Source organism: Tympanuchus pallidicinctus, unplaced genomic scaffold (genome assembly GCF_026119805.1).
Source record: "Tympanuchus pallidicinctus isolate F22 unplaced genomic scaffold, pur_lepc_1.0 scaffold1, whole genome shotgun sequence".
Taxonomy (NCBI): Eukaryota; Metazoa; Chordata; class Aves; order Galliformes; family Phasianidae; genus Tympanuchus; species Tympanuchus pallidicinctus.
The window spans coordinates 72,110,658-72,132,791 of record NW_026294618.1 but is presented as its reverse complement, the minus strand read 5'-3'; the positions used below and the strand labels follow the sequence as shown (position 1 = coordinate 72,132,791).

Genomic DNA, 22,134 nt, shown 5'->3' with positions numbered 1-22,134 from the left:
CACTTACGCAGTCTCTGTTTTTCTGGCATTGGTTTTAAAGGTGTTTTTATAGTGACAGAAATCCTTGTATAATATTCTAGATATTGATGAGTGTTCGGAGCAGCCAGGTGCATGTGGCAGCAATGCAGTCTGCAATAACCAGCCGGGAACGTACCGATGTGAGTGTGTTGATGGATACCAGTTTGCAGCAGATGGGCGGACTTGTGTTGGTGAGTTTCACACTTAAAAGCACTGCCCACTGGCTTTTGGGTTGTAGCTTGTCTTACAGAAACAGATGATGGCTTCTGGGGTCATGCTGGCTTCTAACACCGGTTGAATGTAGGAGTTTGTGCTGCAGTTAGTGATTACCAACTGTTAGGCACTGAAGAGGGTCCCTGAAGAACTTTGTTTTCTATCTGATAAAAATTCCCCATTCAGAATGTTTTTGAGTACAAAATGGAAACATTTATTGAATGCTTCTGTCTTTTCAATACCGTGACTTAATAGCGGATTTTGCATAGAAATAAAATACAAAATCGTGAAAGAAGAGTGCCAAGATACTATTTGCCCAGCTTGAAGGATTTTGGTGTGATCTCTTTCTTCAATCCTGAAGAAACTTAGCATTCTTATTTCTCTATCTGTTGGTTTACAGCCCCTGAATGACTTGAACCTGAGACAGGGCAACAGCACCCTTTTTTCTGCTTATGTGGTTTGATGTGGAACTGCAGCTTTTTCATACCAGCTCTGTGACTCGCTGTGTTAATAAGAGAATTGTAAATGAATTTGGTTCTTCTGTTTGTAGACTGAGGGATAACAGAACTCTGGAGCTCCCTAGGAATTCCAGTTCTAAGGCTAATGCTGTTCTGAACAGATTATTTTGTAATCTAAATCTTGCTCTGTGAAGCAGAACGGATAAAAATGATTCTTACAATGACATTGTCTCCTCCAGAGAAATGAACAAAATATCTGTTTCCAGATCTGACTATGATGGCAGATTTTTGTTTTTTTTTTCCCCTGCTGATACTGTGGTAGTTTCCATCTGTGTACTGTGATGAAAGGAGCATTGTGGACTCTGGTCCTGGTCCCCTGTCAACTCCTAGGAAGGAATTGCATAAAGAAAGCCCCAGTGGACTCTTACAGCAGCTGTAAATCTGTTCCTAGACGTGCTCACTGCAAAACCACATTTTTCTTGCCCTAACCTTTTTGTGTTATTTTGCCTCTTTCTTTTTCAAATATAGTGGTTTCCTTTCCTGTTCTCTGACATAACAGGTAAGCACAGGCAAAGCTCCAGCGACTACCTAAAGTACTGTTGTGTGTAGAGCAGTGCTTGCAGCATATCAGCACTGTCACCAATGAGAAAATCATGAAAAGCTGCAGGCCTGGCCCCAGCTGCTGCAGTTGGTCAAAATTTCTCCAAGAGCTGACAAATGTGTTTACCTCCGATTAAGTGAGTCACATCTCCCATCTCTTGCCAAGTGATGACAGTCTTGGGTCAAAGCTAGGTTAGTGTAGCAGGATATTTTAATTCCCAGTGCAATGAACTGGCTGCTCAGCCAATGTGTGAGGTGCCTCTAGGAGAGATGCCTTACATTTCTTCATTGAGGACTCCTTTTTATAAACAAAACTCGCATAGATGTTAGGATCTATGGGTGCTGTAGCCTTTTTGTTCTATTTTATGCTAACAAACACTTCAGAGGTGCTGCAGGCAGTCAATACCTTGTAGAACATCAATAAGTTTTAACACTGGCATAATGGAAGAGCTTTAAAATATAGCGAAACAAAAACTGCAACCCCTCCAAACAAAACACAGTTTCTGTGGTTCTTTTTTCTTCTCTGAGCCTTCACAGCTGTGCTCTCTACAAATGTATTACGAGCTTCAAACATTGTGGAGGAAAATTCAGACTTTCTCTCTTCTCTCGTGTGTCTAACCTGCAGCTGTTGAATACGCCGTAAACCACTGCCAGACGGGCACACATGGCTGCGACATCCCTCAGCGTGCTCAGTGCGTGTACACTGGTGGGTCTGCCTACATCTGCACGTGCCTCCCTGGCTTCTCTGGAGATGGACGTGCCTGTGAGGGTGAGTAGTGCCATTTGCTGTGTCTTTTCATACTCTTTATTGCACAACTTGGCTGCTCATTGCAATTTCCTGTAGTTGCTTCTGATTTAAAATAAGAAGATTTGTACCTTACGTCCTGCAGGCAAACATTGTAAGCTCTTGTTCTTTACTCTCCCGCTTTTAGTTCATTCCTCAATATTTGTTCTCCAGCAGGTCCAAGATGAGGTAGGTGCACAAATGGAAGTAGCTGCATTTAGGGGATCAGATCCACACCTGCTGGAACCGTCTGCTCTGTACTGGTTTATATGGCTAAGGTGGTGACACACAGTGCTCAGAATTCGGAATCTGTAAAAATGTTACACTGTGTTTCATGTCAGTTGGAGTGCAGTGGGAGAGAAGCTTTACCTAAACACATCAGAAATCTTGCTGGTCAAATTCAGCCTTTCTTCTTGCATTTATGTATTTTTCCTTTCCTCTTTCTCCTCTCTTATGGGCATACATTTCTAAAATCCTGTGTGAATTTACAGTGCCAGTACCCGTGAGAACAGCAGGGTAGAAGGATTTGCCAACTGCCAGAATCTAAATTATATGCATGCTTTTTCTTTTCATTTCTGTATTCTTCCAAAAGTCTTTAATTCTAGTCATATGGCCTAAAATAGGAGCCTGATAGTAATAAGCCAGGTTTGCACTCAAATTCTCACTCTGGTTTGTTAGTTATTCTCCGTCACGAGGAATATTTATCGAAGACTGATCTTTTACTTTACAGATATAGATGAATGTCAGCAGGGCCGCTGTCATCCAGATGCTTTCTGCTACAACACACCCGGATCCTTCAGCTGCCAGTGTAAGGCAGGTTATCGTGGGGATGGTTTCCAGTGTGTGTTAGGAGGTAAAATTTTATAGTTCTTGAAAATTAGAGCATAAATGCAATTTAGGAATTGGAGAATATATGGTTCTCTGGAAAAAAAATTGTATTTTGTCTCACTGGGGGCTTTGTTCTATCTCGTGTCCCTTGAGGTCTGAACACCAAGCTTGTGCCAGTGTCTGTCTATTGACTGTTATTGCTTTTCCTGCTCAGTTATTGTTTTATGTTTTGTCTCCCCCCAGGCAGTTCTCAGCTCTATGCTGATGCTACCTTTTGAATTTGCCTTATGTAATGATTTGACCACAGACTAATTTTGTTTTCCATAAACAATAGTCACATATCTTAAAACACATGGAACTGTTGGCGATGTAAATGAAATGCAACAAGTACAGGAGAAAATCACACAGAATGGCTCGGGTTGGAAGGGACCTCAAGGATCATGAATCTCCAACCCCCCTGCCACAGGCAGGGGCACCAACCTCCCCATTTAATACTAGACCAGGCTGCCCAGGGCCCCATCCAATCTGGCCTTGAGCACCAGAAAAAGAGAAGGATGAAACCAAAGTATCTGTACTATTGTATTCTGCAAGAACTGGATGTCTGCATTTCAAGTGTAGTCAGCCAGAGTCCAGAACGACTGACTGCTGGTTCTAATTAACTCCTAGATTTTTCTGTATTTACTCAGTTTATTCCCTAGTTAGCATAAAGCTCTTTCCACACTTCTGCTTTTGCAGTCTAGTTTGGGCCTCAAAGTAGCATTGTTACAGTTATTCCAGTTCAAAAGCATGAAAAACCTAGATGACAGTTGAATGCTTTAATCCAGGAAACAAATAAAGCTTACCTTCTTGGTACCTTTGAACCTATTTCAGCTTCTGAGATTCTTGCTCTTAGGCTAAAGACACTGCACCTCTCGACAGATTGAAACTCAAAATGTACAGCCAACAGTAAAAAGATCACAGGGCCAAGGGGAAAAGAAGCAAAAAGCAGTAGGACTGAGGAGAGAGGCTGTCTTTATAAATCAGCTTCTGCACTGTTTTAATGATGTCCAAAATACTTGATATTTCAAAACTGAGACTTTTCTTTTTATCAAATGATCTGCTGGTTTAAAAGTGTTTGTTTGAATTACCTGAATCTCTACCTGATGTGTTGCTGAACTTTTTGCCACTGTCTTCGCTAATTCTGAAGTTCTGTCATTCTTGTATAATAGGGTGCTAATGCGTCAAAACGAAGAGTTGATGGATGACTTATAGGAAAAATAAAACAAATCACAGGGTGATTTCTGGTTTTAAATCATGTTTGCATGACTTCATCAGGTGCTCAACAGCATATATTATGTCAAATCATTGAGTGTTTCCATTGTAGGTAAATTGTGGGAGGTGTGGTGGTATTTAATTCTGAAGCTTTAGCTTTTTCCATTTTTATGTCAGTCTTTCAACTTTGCTTTCAACTTATTTTTAATGCACCAATGTTCATGAATGTTTTCAGTTTAATCCCAGATGAATGGAGAACTACCTGGTGTTTCTGACCAAGGTTGAAACATTCATGTAATGACCCTGTTGATAAAAACAGGATTATTACTCATAAAGGAGAACCTTGATGTGAGAAGCTTGAAGCAAAATCAAACCTTAGGACTTCTGGTTCTTAAAGAAGGATTGCAGAATGAGAAATACTGCTTTCATGTCTGGCACTTTCCCCTTTGTAGCTGAAGCAGATAGTTTGGCAGATTGATAATTGAATTCAATCAATTCAATTCAATCAGCTCTATTACCACGGTGTATTTCATTTCTTCTGAGTATATGTGATAGCATATTTGTTGCTGTTGTACAGAACACCACCTTTTCACGTCAGTTTATCTACTCAACTGCTAAGTGTACCGTGCTATTTTGTTGAAGCTTTATATTATTTTTCTACTTGTCCTAGATGCTTCTTGATTTTGTTTTCATACTCAATATAAATGTAGCTTGAATGGGGATGACTCTCTTTTCAGCTTGGCTACTGGACACCTCACTGCTGGGCCTCAGCACCATGTGGAATGCCTCTTCTGCAGCAGCGCTGCTGCCTCTGGCTCCTCTTTGGCCCTTATAGCTGCTTGAAGCTCAGAATGCTTGTCTGTTTGCAGGCTAAGGCTAAGTAAATTTTTTGTATAACAGGCTTGGTATATCTTTGTTTCTTAGTATGCTGGCAGAATAACTGAATCATCAAATCCCCTTGCATTCAGTTACCTGAATGGATAATTTTCTTATGTCTAATGTTTTGGGTAGGTGGGGGTCTGCCAGATTTTGATATTTTTCATACATGTCTCTCATCTTCTTTGTTTGTTTGTTTTTTAATTTCATTTTTGTACCAGAAGATATGCTTTGGAAACACTCGCATTGTTTGTGCTCATGAAATTCTCTGAGCAGGGAAATAAAAGTTTTATAGATGAGAAGTCCTGTTGGCTGAATCCTGCCTAAAGTAGGAGTATCTGCATTGCCCGGCTGGTCTGTGGCAATGGCAGTGTTTACAAGCACGACTACTCCTTTCTTCTTTGAGAGTTAATAGAACAATAGCTGCTCTTACAACATCATTTTATTGCTAAAGCTTGAGTACTTCTAAAATGGATATATCCAACTGTTAATCATTGCCAGTAGCTGCAATCAAACAAGTTTCTGAAGCTCTGCAAAAAGCAGCTTAGTTTACTTTAGCACCCAATTTGTAAACCAACTTACTTCAGGGTGGAGGTTCCAGGTGAGAATCCATTGTATTCAGATGTCATTAGAGAGCCTTTCTTCCCCTTTTACCTGATAAAGTTTTGATCTAATTAGCTTTAGTCAAATCACTGAAGTCTTTCCTGGTTGTTAATAGCATGGAAAGTTTCATTCATCTGAATATTCTGTTCTTTTTGCTGTCCTTTTCCAAACAATATGTTCAATTGCTTGCTTGTTTGGTGCCTTTATTAATATATGGAACATACTGATGAACTTTATCACTGCTGAATGGCTGCGCTCAAAGCAAGGAGGCTAACAAGTAAAATGGATTTGAGTTGTATGTAAGTGAATGTTGTAGGAGTAAACCCATAGGTTAATGAAAGAGTTAATGATGCTGGAATGTCTCACTGCTCACAGCCATTAAGAATGTCTGTACTTCATTATTTCCTCACGCTTCATTTTTCCATTTCAAAAAAACAGATGTCTGAGTGTTTCTACCCCTGCAGACCCCAGACACTGTTTACTAAACAGAAACAAATCTGGGTTCTTGGACTGGGGGTCTGACCGTTAGAGCCATTTGCTGGTGCTCTGTACACAGTTTGTTTCACATGAAAAACACACAGGGCAATGCTGCAAGTGATGGACTGCAAGGCAAAATGAATGGACAAAGGGCAGTGTGTTGTTTTGTTTTGTTCTCTTCCTTTTTTTGGCAGTGTCTGAGAAGGGCAGTTAAAAGTGCTGGTATAACTGTGATATTTGGGGAATAAAGTGAGTTACACTGGAAATTCAAAAAGTACTCTTTCGGGTACTCTTGTACTGGACAGAGCTTTATTATCACTTCTCTGTCTTCAGCTTGTGAATTAAAACCTCTTTGAGCAGTTACATCAGATCTTTGAAAAATTCTGAACGCTGCCACAAACTGATTAAATTTGATGTAGAGCATTAGTCTGTAATATCTCTTGAAAGGTGGAGAAGAAGTCCCACAAATCCCTGTTCCTCATCCTGCTTTCCCAGCCTCCATTTTTTTTTTTTTTTTAAAGTCCATAAATGATCTTCTGCAGTACTGCTACAATGACCAGATGCTTTATGCCCAAAAGTGATTTTGAATGTTTGCATATGGGTTTGTTTGTTGATTTGCTTTTTACCCCAATTCTGTTTATTTCTTTGCTTATGTGGGGAATGTGTATATGTCTCTTTTTTGTCAGGGCCACTTTCAGTATCCAGGCTCTTTACAGTTTGTTTTTTCAAGTTTTGTGCTGTTTTTCAGAGTTTTAAATTCTACACTGCTAGTGCTGGTTTCTAAAACAGCCAAAAAATATACGTTGAAAATGTTAAATACAAATTTCTTTTTCTGAGGAAGATCATTCACGGCTACTCCTCTCTTCTTTGAGAGTTAATAGAACAGTAGCTGCTCTTGGAACATCATCTTATTGCTAAAGCTTGAGTACTTCTAAAATGGATATATCCAACTGTTAATAAGCTTGAGCTCAGGGGGCACCATTCCATGGAACTAGACTAGTGTGTGCTGTGGCCTACTGAACGTCACATCCTGGGCACTCTGCATTTCTGTTCTGCTGCAGGAGCTCCTCTGTTCTCTCTTTAGAGACTGGTGCACATGGTGTATTCCAAGTGCAACCGTTCATTTGCGTGAATCAGCGTGTTGATTTTAATGAGTTCTATTTACCCAGTAATGAAGTCTTATCCTTCTCATCTTTTGTGTCCTATTTCTCTTCCAAGTGACATGATCTGTGGCTATGTATCTGCTTTCAGAGCCCTAATAAAGAAATGAAATTTAAAACCAAACTAGGGTAATGTGGTAGCTTGCTAGAAATACCACTACTTAATTACTTTTTTCCACTGACTCAAATATTTCTCATTTTTACTTTTTTTTTTTTTTTTTTTACCTGTAGTGAGTTGAGTGCTATAAACAAAATTTGAGATAATGTAGACTTTCCTTCAGGGTTTGATTTTGTAACTTGACTCAAGACTCCTCGCCACCCACACTGAAGCTGAGGCCAAGTATTTTATTTGTTTGGACTGAGCTGTTCTCCAGACATTTGTATTTCTCTAATTGTGTCCAGGTGCACAGAACTTTTCCAAAGTTTTTGCTTGCGTAACATTTTTTTTTTTTAATTTTATTGGTACTTGTCTTGCTATTACACCACAGTAGTCTATAGGCACGTGGGATTAGATTCTTACTCTGCTGGACTGAGTTTATTCTGAGCCATACAGACATAGCTAACTGCCCACTAGACAATGTCAAAGCGAGGAAGTAAATCTAAGTGTAATGCTTGATCTCATTGTTAGACAGTTTTTGTTAAGTATTTCTATCTGTCTATAGAAATCAGGAAGAGGCTATTCCCCCCATAATTAGACATCTTTCTCTCCCATTGCACAGAGCCCCTCAGGTCTCAAGTGTAAGGACAAAATGGCACAGATTTATTTGTGTGGAGAGGGAAAAAGTTTATTGTATTATGTTGATTTCACTGAGCTGTTTGGTATCTGAAAGGACATATTTGTCTAGGTGACATTCCCTATTACATGGCATGTAACAGCAAAGGAAGATTTATTCTTCTGTACAGACTGCTTTGTAAAATTGAAACCAGAAGAAACTGATCCCTGAATCTCTTGATAATATGGAAAACCATTTTTCTTCTGTAATCTCTGTATTAACACGTATAGCCAATGCACGTTACATGCTTCTCTCTATGTATAGTAGTATTCCAGGTTTCAGTACAGCCTCGCTTATGTGCCTTACCAGGAACTGAGCAGTCCGTTCTTGCTGTTCCTTTCTTGGGTCCAAAAGCATCAAGTGAGCTCTCAAATTTGATGCCTCAACTTTAAAAATCTAATATGCAGCAGAGCAGTAAGTTGTCTCATTCCCTAGGCTCTGTAGAGAACTCAGCATCTGCTTTGTGTTACGATTTTTTTCTCTTGTCCCTCTGAAGGGAAACTTGACTTTTAGCATTACAAAAAAATTTTGTCCACTGTATAGCCTGGCTAATTAGTCACATATTGAAGTCCATGGGTATTTGCCAAACAAGTAGACATTGGGGGTCACAAGCTGGACAGAATGTTCTTGCTAATGTACTTCTAGGAGAAATAATATTTTCCAGCTTCTCTTTTATGACCTTTCAATGTAGGAAGCTACAAGGGAGATTCTTGTTTTGTTTTTAAATTGAACAGTGAAAAATATTGAAAATTATGTAGAGTTATGGCAAATGTGTTAAATCTACATAGGGCAGACTGTTTCTGAAGGTGCACTGGTGGTGTATACCTTCTACATTTGTATCATGTTCCTCCAATAGTGAGAATACATGTTTTATAAGTACACAGTAACTGCTAATGGAGCATAGTTATTAATTGAAGCAGAAACATTCACTGGTCTGTTTTTTTCATAGGAGTGGTAAAGACCAAATGCCAGCGCGAGAAAGAAGTAGCTCTTGGAAGTGGAGGCACTTTCTTCCAAAGAGAAATAAGAGTTGGTCAGTTCATTCCCCAGTGTGATGAACATGGGAATTATGTACCCACTCAGTGCCATGGCAGCACTGGATATTGTTGGTGTGTGGATAGAGATGGAAATGAGATTGATGGCACCAGAAGTGGCCCAGGAGTTCGACCACCATGTAAGTGGCTGAAGAGCTTGTTTCTTTCAGGTGTCTGTTCTCCAATGTGCACTGTTTCCCAAACATGGGGCCCCTGAGATGTAGCACTGAATTAAAGCAATGCAGGCTTCTCTTGAATCAGTGACAGTTTGCCTCATGCTGCAGCCCTTCAGCAGCTCCATTTATGCTTTTTCTTCAGCCAGGGCATCCGGACAACTCTGAGATGGTTTTCTGACTTCTTTCCTACTTTGAAACTGTGAGAGGCCCCTATAAGTTTCTGCCCTCTGGGAACCTCTGAATGTATGATAAATGGCTGCTGCCTCAGGAAATGAAGGATATTCCTTCCAACCTCTTCATCACTTCAACTGCAAAATAAGATAGGCTTTTTTGAACATTTAAAGGAAGGAGCAATTACAGAGCTGAACATGAAAAGATCTATTATGTCAATGGCTTTCTTCTGTCAGCAGAAGGCAAAAAAAAAAAAAAAAAAAAAAAAAAAAAAAAAAAATATCTTTCTGCATCTGATTAGAGTTGTTAGTGTCTCCTTATCAGGCCATTCCCTACAGAAGCCTGTCTGTTTGTATGTAAGAAGGCGCCTTGTTACACTGCACAAGCTAATTTTGTTGCCATCTGTTTCTTTTTCTATGGACAAGGTCTGAGCACAGCTGCTCCTCCTGTTGGTATTGGGCCCTCTGTTCGACCAGACACAATACCACTGCCTCCAGGAACACATTTGCTTTTTGCCCAAAGTGGGAAAATTGAACATGTTCCCTTGGAGGGAAACAACATGAAGAAAAATGGTGCAAAAGCGCTTTTGCATATTCCGGTAAGTAACCTCCTGTAAAAACCAGTGTGTCTTGGAGGAGCTGCAATGCAGATGAAAGTGATTGTTTGTCATCTTTGTCGTTTGATAATTTAAGTTTCAAACTCAATTTTTATTTTTTGTTAAGATTTTGGTATCTCAGCGCATTGACACTGAATTTTTGACCTGACTATTTAAAAAAAAAAAAAAAAAAAGATAACTCAGCTATAGAAAAAAGTCATTTGCTTTTAAAGAATAGATCGTAGGCCAAAAAAATTAATATTTGTGATCTCATATGCCTCCAACAGTTGACTTTGTAAATACTCCTAGCCTTACGTTTCCATTGCTGTAAAAATCTACAAGACCTGCAAGACCTAAAGCTCTTTTTTATTCCTCTCAAATTTTTCTCATACCTCTTAATCTATTCCTAGTCTTCAGTCATTTCTCAGCATTTCTTGGCTGCACATATACAGAAAATCTTTTTCTTGTTTCCTTTTTCATGTGCAGGCCCAGTGGGTGGTAGATATTTTTCCCACACTTCTTACTACTGTCTTGAGAATCTTTTTTCCTTGCAAATGAATCCCTGATGTTCTCCATTACCTGTGAAACACACGAGCTTTCCCCACTTCCAGTTTTGTCACATTCATGTTGCCTGAAACATGGGATTTGTATTTTCATTCCAGAGTGAGAATATTTATAATAGTTAGCAAAAGCAGATATCATGGTAGCCTAATAGATGAAATACAGACTAAATTATACAAATTCAGTTCAGTAAATAGTACTGCAAACTGTATTGTGATACTGTATGTAAGGGCGAAACTCAGCTTTTTTCTCTTGTCCAGTGTTCTGCTGCAGTAGTGCTTTAAAGAAAGTACTTTCATTAGTAGAACTGGAATTATGATGATATAGGCACACAGTGCTGAATCTCTGTCAGACAGTCTTATTACTTACTTGGTCTAGCTTAGGACTTAGGACTAGCTTAGGACTAGCTTAGGATCTTCAGGAAAGAGCTTTCAGAAGATAACATGCACCTCTTCATTAATACTTTAATTAAACTCTCAGTCTCTGCTGTTAGCTTTTCTTTTTTTTTTTTAATGTTGTCTTAGTGTTGTGTATTTGGGAAATGACAGCGTGAAGACATTTAGATTGTTCAGTACTCTATAGCATTATTGTAGGCTCAGTAATAAGTCATCTCTGTTCTGGTGCATGTTTTTGGACCAGTTCTCTAAGAAGCTGCTCATCTTTCATTTTCTATCGAATGAATGAGAATCTTAAGTAGCACAAGCAGCAAAGGAGGTAGACTCAGTATTCCATGATAAATTAGCATTGGAAGGAGCTTACACTCTACACTCGAATCTTCAGACCTGTCTTCTTTTGCCCAAAAAATCACTTCCTCCCCTATGAGAATATTCATTCCACCAGAAAGATTTATTTGTGGAGTATTCCCAAAACTGTTATTTAATGAACTTACTTTGCTAGTAATTGATACATTTTAAGTAACTTCTGAAATGCAGCCATTGTGGGTGAAGTGATGAATATGCAGGAAGAATAAAGGAGAGAAAGCAGATGAGGAATTATACAGTAAGATGTTAGCAAGAACTTTCTTTAAATGAACGTAAGTACTTTTTTTGGAGTAAGCTCTGTGAATAGTGTCTGTTAAAAGGAACTTACAATTGGAAGCACTGTTCTAAGCTACTCTACAGTGACTGCTCACACTGTCCTTTTCTCTGCTTGATCTTATTTGCTTGCTGATCAACAGGACAAAGTTATTATTGGAGTTGCTTATGACTGCGTGGACAAGATGGTTTACTGGACAGATATCAGTGGTCCATCAATCAGTAGAGCTAGCCTGCATGGTGGGGAGCCAACGACCATCATCAGAACAGGTGACAGCATCAAGTTCTTCCTCTTACTACTTCCTATTAATGGCATTAAAGACATGAATTTAATAATAATTCTCAGGTGTTACTTGAGCTTTAGCATTACAAGTGGCTATTATTTGCATAAATGATACCGCAAAAGCTTTGGTAACTTAAAATGAAGAAGGATTTATTTCCTGTATAGTAGCACTTCATTGCAATGCTTATGCTACATTACAGTTTGTGTTACAGTTTTGATGATTCTTTGATGTAGGAAAATTATGGAAGCTTTTCGTCAGTCAGTGGATGTGCAGACAAAGGTGATGCAGTAAGAATTGTGTGGCTGGATTTTTGAAAAGCTTTTGTGAAGTTCTTTGCAAAGAACCTCTGAATAGATTTAAAATGGTCCTCTGCTGAAATAATACTTTGTTATTGGCTGAATAAATGATAAGAACAAGGGTAGCAGCAGATGAGGGGTGTTCATGATGGAATTGAGGTATCAAAAGCCTAGAGCATTTAAAATTTCTTAAAAGGTTAAGAAGAAGGACAGGTTGAGGGAACCAAGTGAATGTGGAGCATGAGGGGAAAAAAAAACAAACAGCAAAAGTAGCTAGAGGGAGTCACTTTTTACATACTCATTCATGTCCTTGGGATCCTAGAATACTTGTCAAGATATTAGAGTTTCTTACTTTTGATACTTTCCAGGTATTGGCATTGAAAAATTAAGTTAGCAAAATAAACAACTAGTTCTAAAACTCTATAATAAATTTGCCTTGGTTTTGTTTGGATGAGTTGCATATCTCTACCTGAAGTATGTGCTTCAGAATAGCCAGTTTGTTGGTGCTCCATTTAGACTCTCGGGGCAATGGAGAGATGGAAGCAGCTTGGATTGTGCTTTTGTCCTGGGAAGGATTAAGGGAAAACTTAAAGCCATTCCTAACCACAACAGTAACTATTTCTGTACAACTTGACTGTATTTCTGTACAACTTGTTGGCTGAGGAATTTGTAGAACTTCCTTTTAATCCTAACATTTTTAATGTAAGAGAGACTTTAAGCGATAATGTAAGCATGTGCATGTATAACTACAATGTCAATGGGGAAAGAATTTGCAGGCTCTACCATCTGAGGATCTACTCTTCAAGGATTTTGTCAGATTGTGCACTTTAAAGAGTGAAGGGAATTGCTATTGCTAAAGATCTTGTATATGTATGAATTGTTCTATCTAATGAGACTGTGTGTGAGTGCCTTGAAAGCCTTGCAGTATATAAAATATTTTATGAATATTTGTGAAGGCTTTCAACTAAATAAGATTATTTTATGTAATTCAAAGTACTTAAAACATGCCACTGCTGCATAGGAACTTTGTGTTTTCATCTGCTACAAAAAACGCTTTATATGTAAAAGTATCTCCTAATTTCTATTGTCTTGTTGTTCACATAGGATGTGTTTGGTATTCCTGAAGAGCTCTTGAGCAATGTTTCTCTTTACTTCCTGTGTGGAAATGCTAACTGGATCTTTGATAAAGAGTCATAACAATTTATGGTTGGGTATTCAGTGTTTGAATATCTCTGTGGTACTCAAAACTGAACCTTTGAAATTTCAGTAAATAGGAAAAAGCCTTGCTCTTAGAAAGCTCATGAGAATTTATTATTTTGTTTTGATCTTTGCCTTTTTCCTCTGGAGAGCTGCAGCTGCTTTCTTCAGTTCACACGTATTTTTGTGGAATGCACTTTTTTTGGTTGTTGTTGTTAAAGCTCTTGCAATCCAAGTTGAATTGCTCTGCAGAAACATGTTTTATTGTGGAGCCCCATCCAGTTCCCAGCTATTCCTGCAGCTGTATTGCCTGTGGAGGCTTTCTGAGCTCTGCAGCTGTGGGGGCAGGTCAGGAAGGAGAGCTTCCATCTTTGTTGTAATTGCTTAAATTATATTAGTTGTGTGTCTATACAAGCCTGTCTGTTTCCAAGGAGCAGAGCCTGTGACTGTACCAGCCTTGATGGCAATGCAGCAGGGGCACGTCTGTGTCACTAATGCCTTTTCTTGACAGGGACCATTTGTGTTGCACACTGTTTAATGGCTGTCAGTAAATACACTTGAAAATTAATAGAAAATTAGCCACGTTCTTTTGTTGCGGGACATTTCTTGACAGCTGGCTGGTATGAAGGGTCACTGAATGTTTTGGGAGCGACCACATGCAATTCTACTTCTTTTGAAACTGAAATCAGGCTAGAAGTGATTTGTAATGGCTTTGGCCTCACAGCATCCCACACAGCCTTCACACTCCTTTTCAGTGAATGTACAAATGTTGAAAAGTGTAGAAGCAGCTTTTCCACAGTGGCTGAATTAAACCTTGAAGAACTTTATATTTATTTTGCATCTTTCATGTCAGTTAGAAATTACTAATGCTAAAGCAGAAAGGATGTTATCTGTTATTTCCTGTTGCTTTTGGAACAACTAAGCATCCAAGACAAATAGTGCACATACAGTACTAAAATACGTTCCAAAAAGGATTGCTGTGCAAAAACAAAGAACAGGATCTAAATTCCATCAGTTAACTAATAGCATTATCTCTAGTGCTTTGGAGCATACTTTCTGTATTGCTTTGGCTAAGCTTATTAAAAATCCAGTTTTCAAATGAGTGCCATGTATGCCACTTACCAAAGAAGGGGGAATATTAAACGCTATAAAATCATTCTAGTTTCTGACTTGCTAAGGAGGTTAGAGTAGGATTCTCATAGTCTCTATTTATTTCCCTGCTTTCAACATTTTTTTTCTTTCCTTTCTTCCTCAAGACAAGTTTACTTGCAGACTTGGGGTGTGTGCTGGTTTGGTTCTTATATTTATCATTCAGTAAAACAGTTAACCCAGTAAAATGTGTAATATCAAGCATAAGTGAGTATCTTAACTTTCTGAGCTATGTGTGCTGTAGCTCCGTCTGCAACATAGGTGAAATCCAAGGCTTATATGAAGGATGTGTTCCCAAGGAGGGAAATGTGCTCAGGGAGGCCTGGGGAAAAAGCTATTAAGCTTTTCCAACTGATGTGGCTTTTGTTGTCCGCAACCAGAAAACTGGGGAAAAAAAATCTCTTAAGAGTTGTGAATGCTTATCAGGCGCATGTTGCTAAGAAATGTGATGTCTATGAATACTTTTCTCTTTTCTCTTGCAGACCTGGGAAGCCCTGAAGGGATAGCTCTAGATCATCTAGGTCGCAACATCTTCTGGACTGACTCTCAACTTGATAGAATAGAAGTGGCTAGAGTGGATGGGCGCCAGCGTCGCATCCTTTTTGACACTGGCCTGGTGAACCCCCGTGCGATTGTTGTGGATCCTGTGAGAGGGTATGGACACCTTTTGAAAATACACATGCAAAGCTTGGCTTCTGAGAGGGGTTAAGTCAATTCTTACTCTCAGAAAGAGCATTCAAGGCCAAAAAAACCACTACTAACAAATGGCCATTAATAGTAAAGTGTCGGTGAATTAATGGCCCTCTCTGAAGTTCTCCCCTAACCATCGACTGATCAATTCCACTGTATACTGCCTGATGTGCTGAAAAGAAAAACAGGATTTTGAATGAATCCCACAGATGGGTGCCAAATGTTGCTGTTTCTGCTGCTTAGCCTGTGTAGACGTGATGGGTGATGGAAGGAGTGCTGTGGATGTGCATTTTAAACAGTCCACAGAACTGTTGAAATAGAATTGTTTTTGCCTGGCATCTAACACATAACCTAAACAAAGCATGGAAAGCATTTCTTCTTGTGTGTGATTGTTTTCTTCTTATTGATAGAAGTACAACATTCAGTATGTCTTCATGATGTTTTATCACTTCAATATTCAAGGGCAGTGTGTTGCTTCTTACTAATGTAACTGCTACTTTGGCAATGTAGTGTTATTTTTATCCTCACTGTTTTTTTTTTTTCCTTGATTACGAAATTTGAGATCAGTCAGTCTTTATTTTTACCTTTTTCTTCCTTTTAAGAAACCTGTACTGGACTGACTGGAACAGAGAAGCTCCTAAAATTGAAACTTCATACATGGACGGCACAAACAGAAGAATTCTTGTGAAAGATGATCTGGGATTGCCAAATGGGCTGACATTTGATCCTTATTCCTCAATGTTATGTTGGGTAGATGCAGGTAAACAGGTGTTGAAGTCTATCTTCATAACATAATCTCAGTTCATTTGTTCATACTACCTCTGGATTCTGTGTAAGCTGAAATATTTTAGTTCTGATCAAAAAGCTGTCTAGAGATACAGCAGGTATCCCCTCCATGGAAGCATTCAAGGCCAGGCTGGATGGGGCTTTGAGCAACCTGGTCTCTTGGGAGGTGTCCCTGCCTCTAGCAGGGATGATCTTAAAGGTCCCTTCCAACCCAAACCATTTTATGATGCTATGATCAAGAGATGAATTCTGCCATTGACTCGATTATGCTCAAAGACAAAAAGTATTCTTCTAATTCTCATATAAACTTTCTTTTTCCATCTTGCTGTCTTTCTCACTGTAGACTGCCAGAGATCTCTTCCTGTGGAGGTGCTTTTATACTTCAAGACACCTTTCAAGTTAATGATAAGCTAAAAAAGATCATCCTCTGTTTTTCACTGTAAGAAACTTTCTCTAGCCTTTAATCATTTCTCCCTCTGCTTTCTTTTTTTTTTTCCCCCCATCTTTTATTCTCAAATTTGTCTCTTCTCCTTTTTTTCTCCTAATTTTGAAACCCACTAGTTAACAAAATTCTACAGGTGTTCCCATTTGCTAGCAGTGTTCCTGAGATGTGTAACAGACTTAGAACTAGGCCTTTTTACACCTTATTTGCTTCTATAAGTTAGGTATTTTTCCTGCAGTCTTGCCTTGGTTGCCCAAGCCAACAATTATTTTGCAAACGTACTTACCTAGCTCAATTTGAAAAGTGCCTTTCAGAGGAGGTAGAACTGGATAGGGGTTGAAGCATCCCTCCAGAATGAAGGAGACCTTCTGTCAGCTTCTACTTCAGCCTGAGGATGCTGGTTTCTGTACCTGGAGTTTCAACTTGTGAGCAATGGACATTTGTGCTTCTGTAAGTTAGGTGCTGTGCTGATTACATTAGCACTAAAGTGTTCTGCCTTCCACTCTTTGACACGTTTGGAGATTTGGAATGTGAAGGCCTTTGGCTGAGTAGCAGACTGAAGGACATCCAGAAAATATTAGTCTGTTTGTGCTTGCATGTTTATGCTTATCCTTTCTTCCTTGTGAGAGCTCTTGGTCTTCCATTTGAAGAAATGGAATTGTTTCACTTCACTCAGGTACCAAGAGACTGGAATGCATGAACCCTAATCAGCTTGGTCGACGCAAGATTGTTGAAGGAATTCAGTATCCTTTTGGTGTTACAAGCTATGGGAAGAATTTGTACTACACAGACTGGAGAAGGTATGTTATCTGCTAAAGAAATTATGGAATGTGTTATTCTGTTCTTCTGCCTGGTAGGAAGTGAAGCTTATACCACATTTCTCATGTCTGACATATCACACATTCCTCCATTCCTCTTCTTTTTTTTTTTTTTTTCTTTTTTTTTTTTTCTTTCTATTTCTGGCAATAGCTGTTGCAGGACAGAATGATTCTGTAGAGCTGACCTATTGATGTTGCCACTTAATTCAATTTTCTTCTTAGCATAGTGATTTGTCCTCTAAAAAAATACTTACAACACTAAGCATTTCTGGGAAATGAGTGGGAGTTAACATGTTTCCCTTAAGGCTTTAGTTGCTGCATTGTAGAGGGCAGAAGTTAGTCACTCAAGACTTTTTATGCTGGATATTATGTTGAATACTTAACCAGAAATAAGAGGACATTTTTACCGTCTTGATGACACTTCCTTTGTTGCAAGTAAACTAAAACATTGAAATGCAATTGAGACTTTGAAGTTTAGTATGTATTTACAGAAAAAATATCTAGTTCATGTATTTTTAACTGCCTTTCCTGGATGTAGTTATATGGGCTCTATCTACAAACTCGTATAGAAACGATTCTGTCACTTGTAGCAGGAAGAATTATTAGTGAGTTTAAGGATTCCCAGGCTAGAATCTAACAGCTGGGAAATGCTATTCTGGATAAATGGGAATCTGTTGAAGTTGTGTCAGTTACTGCCCTTTGGTTCCTAGGAAAGAAAAAATGCTTTTGACAGTGTTCCTTCCAAATATGAGGCTCCACCTGGAATACATTGTAATCAGTATGTGTAATAGCTGTATTGCCTATGTCACAGAAAATATCGGACTGCAGAATATGTAATGCATCAAAACCACTAACAGATGTGTTCCTGTAGAGGGATGTGTGTTTGGAAGTACCTCCAAAATTATTAAGTTGGCTCCCTGCTACTGAATCTCATTGCTGCCTAGGATGAAGGCTGCGATATTTGTGTTTGAGTTGTCCGTACAAGCTGAGGTCTTGGGGGATTTTTCTTCAGACATCACTCTCTAATAGTGAAAAAAGAAGCAATTCGAGACTTCTTCCTTCTTTTGTTTTGTTTGTTTTGTCTTGTACTCCTATATTAATCTCACTTCTGTATATTCTCTCTTGTATTTGTCAGGGATGCTGTCGTAGCTGTGGATCGCATGGTTTCAGTAGAAAATGATAACTTCCAACCTCACAAGCGCTCTCGTCTCTATGGAATCACTACAGCTTTTGCTCAGTGCCCAGGAGGTAATACAGATGATCCTCAACTTTTTCCAGCTGTGCAGCATCTTAGCACATGAATGAACCTAGCCCTGCAGTGAAAGCTGTTACTGCCACCCAATGTAGGTGGTTAGTGAAGGTTTGCTTAGATTTCAGTCTTCAGAGAAATTGAAAATGTCAATTTTTTTATAGTTGCCATATCCAACCATAAGAGGCAGAGGAGTCTTATTCTATCGTTAGACATGGCTAAAGCTGCTGTCTTGTCAGTGTCTAAATTGAATCCTATACTTGTGGCTAGGGCCTTATTTACTCATTTTTAATTTCAAGCTATAGAAAAAATGGTCTTCCAGATTTCCTTAATGAGATCCGGTGTCTTTAAAATGGGAATGTTCAAAAAACAGCAGGTGGCATAGTGGGTGGACTGATCTTTCTGCTCTGTTGAATGTTAAGCTTTTCAGATACTGAAAAGTTACTGAAAAGTCCCCTGTGAAACTTAGAAGAGAGAAAGCTGGTAGTCTTGAAATAAGTTTACTCTTTTGGAGGCAATACCACTGTCCAGTTCTTCCACTATTCTTTTCAAATCACTGTTATTAGAAGAGTTCTCTTTTTTATTATTACTATTTGGCTAGATTTATAACTGTTGTTTTAACTTCAGGCCTAAAAAATCCTAAATATTAGAGTATTTGCTCAAGTTATTCAATATGTATAGTAAAAACTTAATTGCATGTCTGGTTCAGAGCATTAAAATATGCATATGAATTTCATAACTAAGAAATCAGACATTTTATTCCTAGTAGTTAATTAGTTGGTTACCTAGTTAACTTGATAATGTTAACTACTAGTTAATAATTGATATTTCCACTGCAATAGGCACTGTATAATAAAACAACAGTCTGTGCTGTGACTGAAAGATTATATTTGTAATTTTAGAAACCTTGACATTATTTTTTCTCTTATTTACTTCAGATGTTTGTCTCTGACTGATGTCTTTCCCCTCAAATCCATTTCTTTAGACATTCCCTCATCTTTCATTTTACCCTCAATGTTAATGCATTCCTCCCTAAACCAATTTTTTTTTTTTTTTTTGCTATTTATTCCTCAGTGTTTTTCTAGTAGAAAAGTGGGAATGAAGTTCTGTACCATCTTGAATTTGGTCCTCATTTGTTGCACTTTGCATTTCCTTACCCCATCATCATTCTAATGTCTGTGACCACTCAGCCAATTTATGAAGTACATTCCTGAGCATATTTTTTGATGCTGCCTATCCTGCTCTGTCCTGATATCTGGACCTTTCCTTGAGGTGAATATCAGAAGCAGGGATCTGATGACTTTGATCTTTCCAACGCGTAGTTTTTTCAATCTCAGTTTGTTTCCCTGGCGTAGTCATGAATCTGTATATTTTGCACATGCGTTTGGACTTTACTGTGGGTTTGCTTTTGCTTTCCTTCAACATTTTTCATCTCTTCTTTTTTAGGACATAACTACTGTACAGTGAATAATGGTGGTTGTACTCACCTCTGCTTGGCTACCCCAGAAGGCCGCTCTTGCCGCTGCCCTGACAACACAGTTGGAGTGGATTGTATAGAAAGAAACTGAGTATTAAAACAAGCTTTCAAGCAGCAGGCACCTTCTGGGAATGTGCCATAAACAATTCAGATCTATCAACACAATCAGGCCCTAGAGATAAGTGCTGCATGCTGTTGACTGCAAGCCGTAACGCGCATATGCAGACTGTTTTGTAGCAGTTAGGCAAGACAGAGCCATCCAGGTTAGGTCTAATTGCATCTTAATCCTTGTAATACAATGTTTTTGCTTTGAAAGAAAAACGTGGAGGCCATAGTTGTACCTGAGTCAGGCTAGGAGGAAGTGTGTCTTAGCTGAATACAGAACAGGGTAAAGGATGGTGTGATCTTGAGACTGGGTTGTACCTCAAAGCACACAGCAGTTATCTGTATAATGGCACATTGGCCCTTTGCATATGTGAAGGCTGTATTTTTGCTGAGAAGCAGACAGAGGGCCCAAGGATGGATAGATGTAGGTGAGAACACCCGGTAATATCACAGATTTAATGCCTAACTGCATTCATCCCCACTACCAGTCTTTGAATTTTCGAAACTTGAATCTCAACTTTTGACTTGTTGTTATGAAAATACTTTATCCACGTGCTGTCAGGGTATTATTTACTACCCTCATGTGATTCCTACCCATGGCATGTGATTCTTTATAGTTGGAACTGTGTAATGGCTGTGTTTGAAGTTTCTGCTGGAGTTTAAGAGATTTATTTTTCTTCCATCTGATGTAGATTCCGTAGCATTTTCCTAAAATCCCCTAAACAAACTTAGATTTAGGTCTCAGATGCTGATAGTTCATCAAAGAATAGATATTGGTTCATTTGGAGGTGTTTGTTTTTGAGAGAGTCATATTTGTTTCCTGAGAGCTTTTAAAATAATATTTCTATATTTGATTCTTTAAGCCTGAAAATGATCTTTGAATTTTATTGTAGCCATCTTTCTTCTTTAGCAAACTACATTATGCTTTTTTTGGTAAACCTTAAGAAACATAACAGTTAAAAATCTGATTTCCAAAAGGTTGGCTGTGTCTTGGTGCTTAAAGGTAAAAAGCATTACGTCCCCTTTGTGTGCCGTTGCTGAGTAACAGCAAAAAAGTGTGCTGAAAATCAAAGCAAACATGAAGCACATTTTCAGCATTACCAATGAGCTGGAGTTGGGAGGCAAAATCAAAAATGTATATTCTTAATGTCATACTAAACCAAGTGTGAAGTTTAGCTTCTGCACAGTGTGTTGGGAAACAAGCTCACATGCAGGTCTGCTTCTGTCAGTGTACACTTCACAGTGCTGTGATAAGAGCAGTAAGCTATTAATATCCCTATTTCCTCTCCCTTTCCAGATGCTACAGTTAAGCTTCGTAAAGAGCCAGTTCTGAGTCTTAATGTGTGACATCTTCCTCTTTAATTGTATATTTATCATAAAATAACAATGTAAACATTCTAAAGATATTTTGGTGTAACATTTTATAACAATTCATTTTATTCATACACTTAATCAGGTATTTCTTTCTGTAAATATCAAAAATGTGTTGAAATGAAGGTGCTTGATAATTCTTTCTCCAGAATTACATATCTGGTGAAATATTAAAGTTTACACTCTGTACAGGTATCTACAGTATGGTCAATAAAAAATGTTGTTTTTTTTTTTTAAATTTTATTATTTTCTATTTAAAAAAAAAATGTCCTGCCTGCAGATGGAAGTGATATGCAGTGTCTGAATTCTCTTCTTGTACAGGTCTGGGTTTAGCTAACTCTTCTATCTAGTCGTGATTTTTCTCATCTGAGATGAAACAAAATAGGGCTTTTAAGTTTTAAAAGCAGTAGTATTCTAAACAAATATGAGAGGACCTGAAGAACGTATAGATTCCTCTGTTTTGTGACTTGGATTGCACAGACCTTGTACTGGTTGTTAACTTTTATTTACCTTTGTCAGGTAAACCTAATTCAGCTCTACCATACTAAGCTCTCATGTGTTAGTGGGAATACAGGGCAAGGACTACAGGAAGCGAGGGACAGAGCGCATTGCTTTTCCCAAAGCTGGCCTCTGTGCAGAGTTTTGAGGTGGCAGGGTG

The 22,134-nt window shown here is 38.6% G+C and overlaps 1 protein-coding gene across 3 annotated transcripts in view; it reads left to right on the top strand.

Annotated features, from left to right (window-relative positions):
- The window catches only part of NID1 (nidogen 1), a 52,983-nt gene extending 31,275 nt beyond the window's left edge, over positions 1 to 21,708 (top strand). For all 3 annotated transcript variants that reach the window (XM_052674105.1, XM_052674114.1, XM_052674098.1), the window contains exons 10-20: positions 81 to 209; positions 1,915 to 2,058; positions 2,804 to 2,926; positions 8,991 to 9,215; positions 9,848 to 10,020; positions 11,756 to 11,882; positions 15,021 to 15,192; positions 15,831 to 15,988; positions 17,133 to 17,256; positions 18,410 to 18,522; positions 19,970 to 21,708. In XM_052674105.1, the coding sequence (XP_052530065.1) occupies positions 81 to 209; positions 1,915 to 2,058; positions 2,804 to 2,926; positions 8,991 to 9,215; positions 9,848 to 10,020; positions 11,756 to 11,882; positions 15,021 to 15,192; positions 15,831 to 15,988; positions 17,133 to 17,256; positions 18,410 to 18,522; positions 19,970 to 20,091 (1,610 nt within the window). In that variant the 3' untranslated portion in view covers positions 20,092 to 21,708. The remainder of the gene's footprint in view (positions 1 to 80; positions 210 to 1,914; positions 2,059 to 2,803; positions 2,927 to 8,990; positions 9,216 to 9,847; positions 10,021 to 11,755; positions 11,883 to 15,020; positions 15,193 to 15,830; positions 15,989 to 17,132; positions 17,257 to 18,409; positions 18,523 to 19,969) is intronic.
- Positions 21,709 to 22,134: the final 426 nt, after the last annotated feature.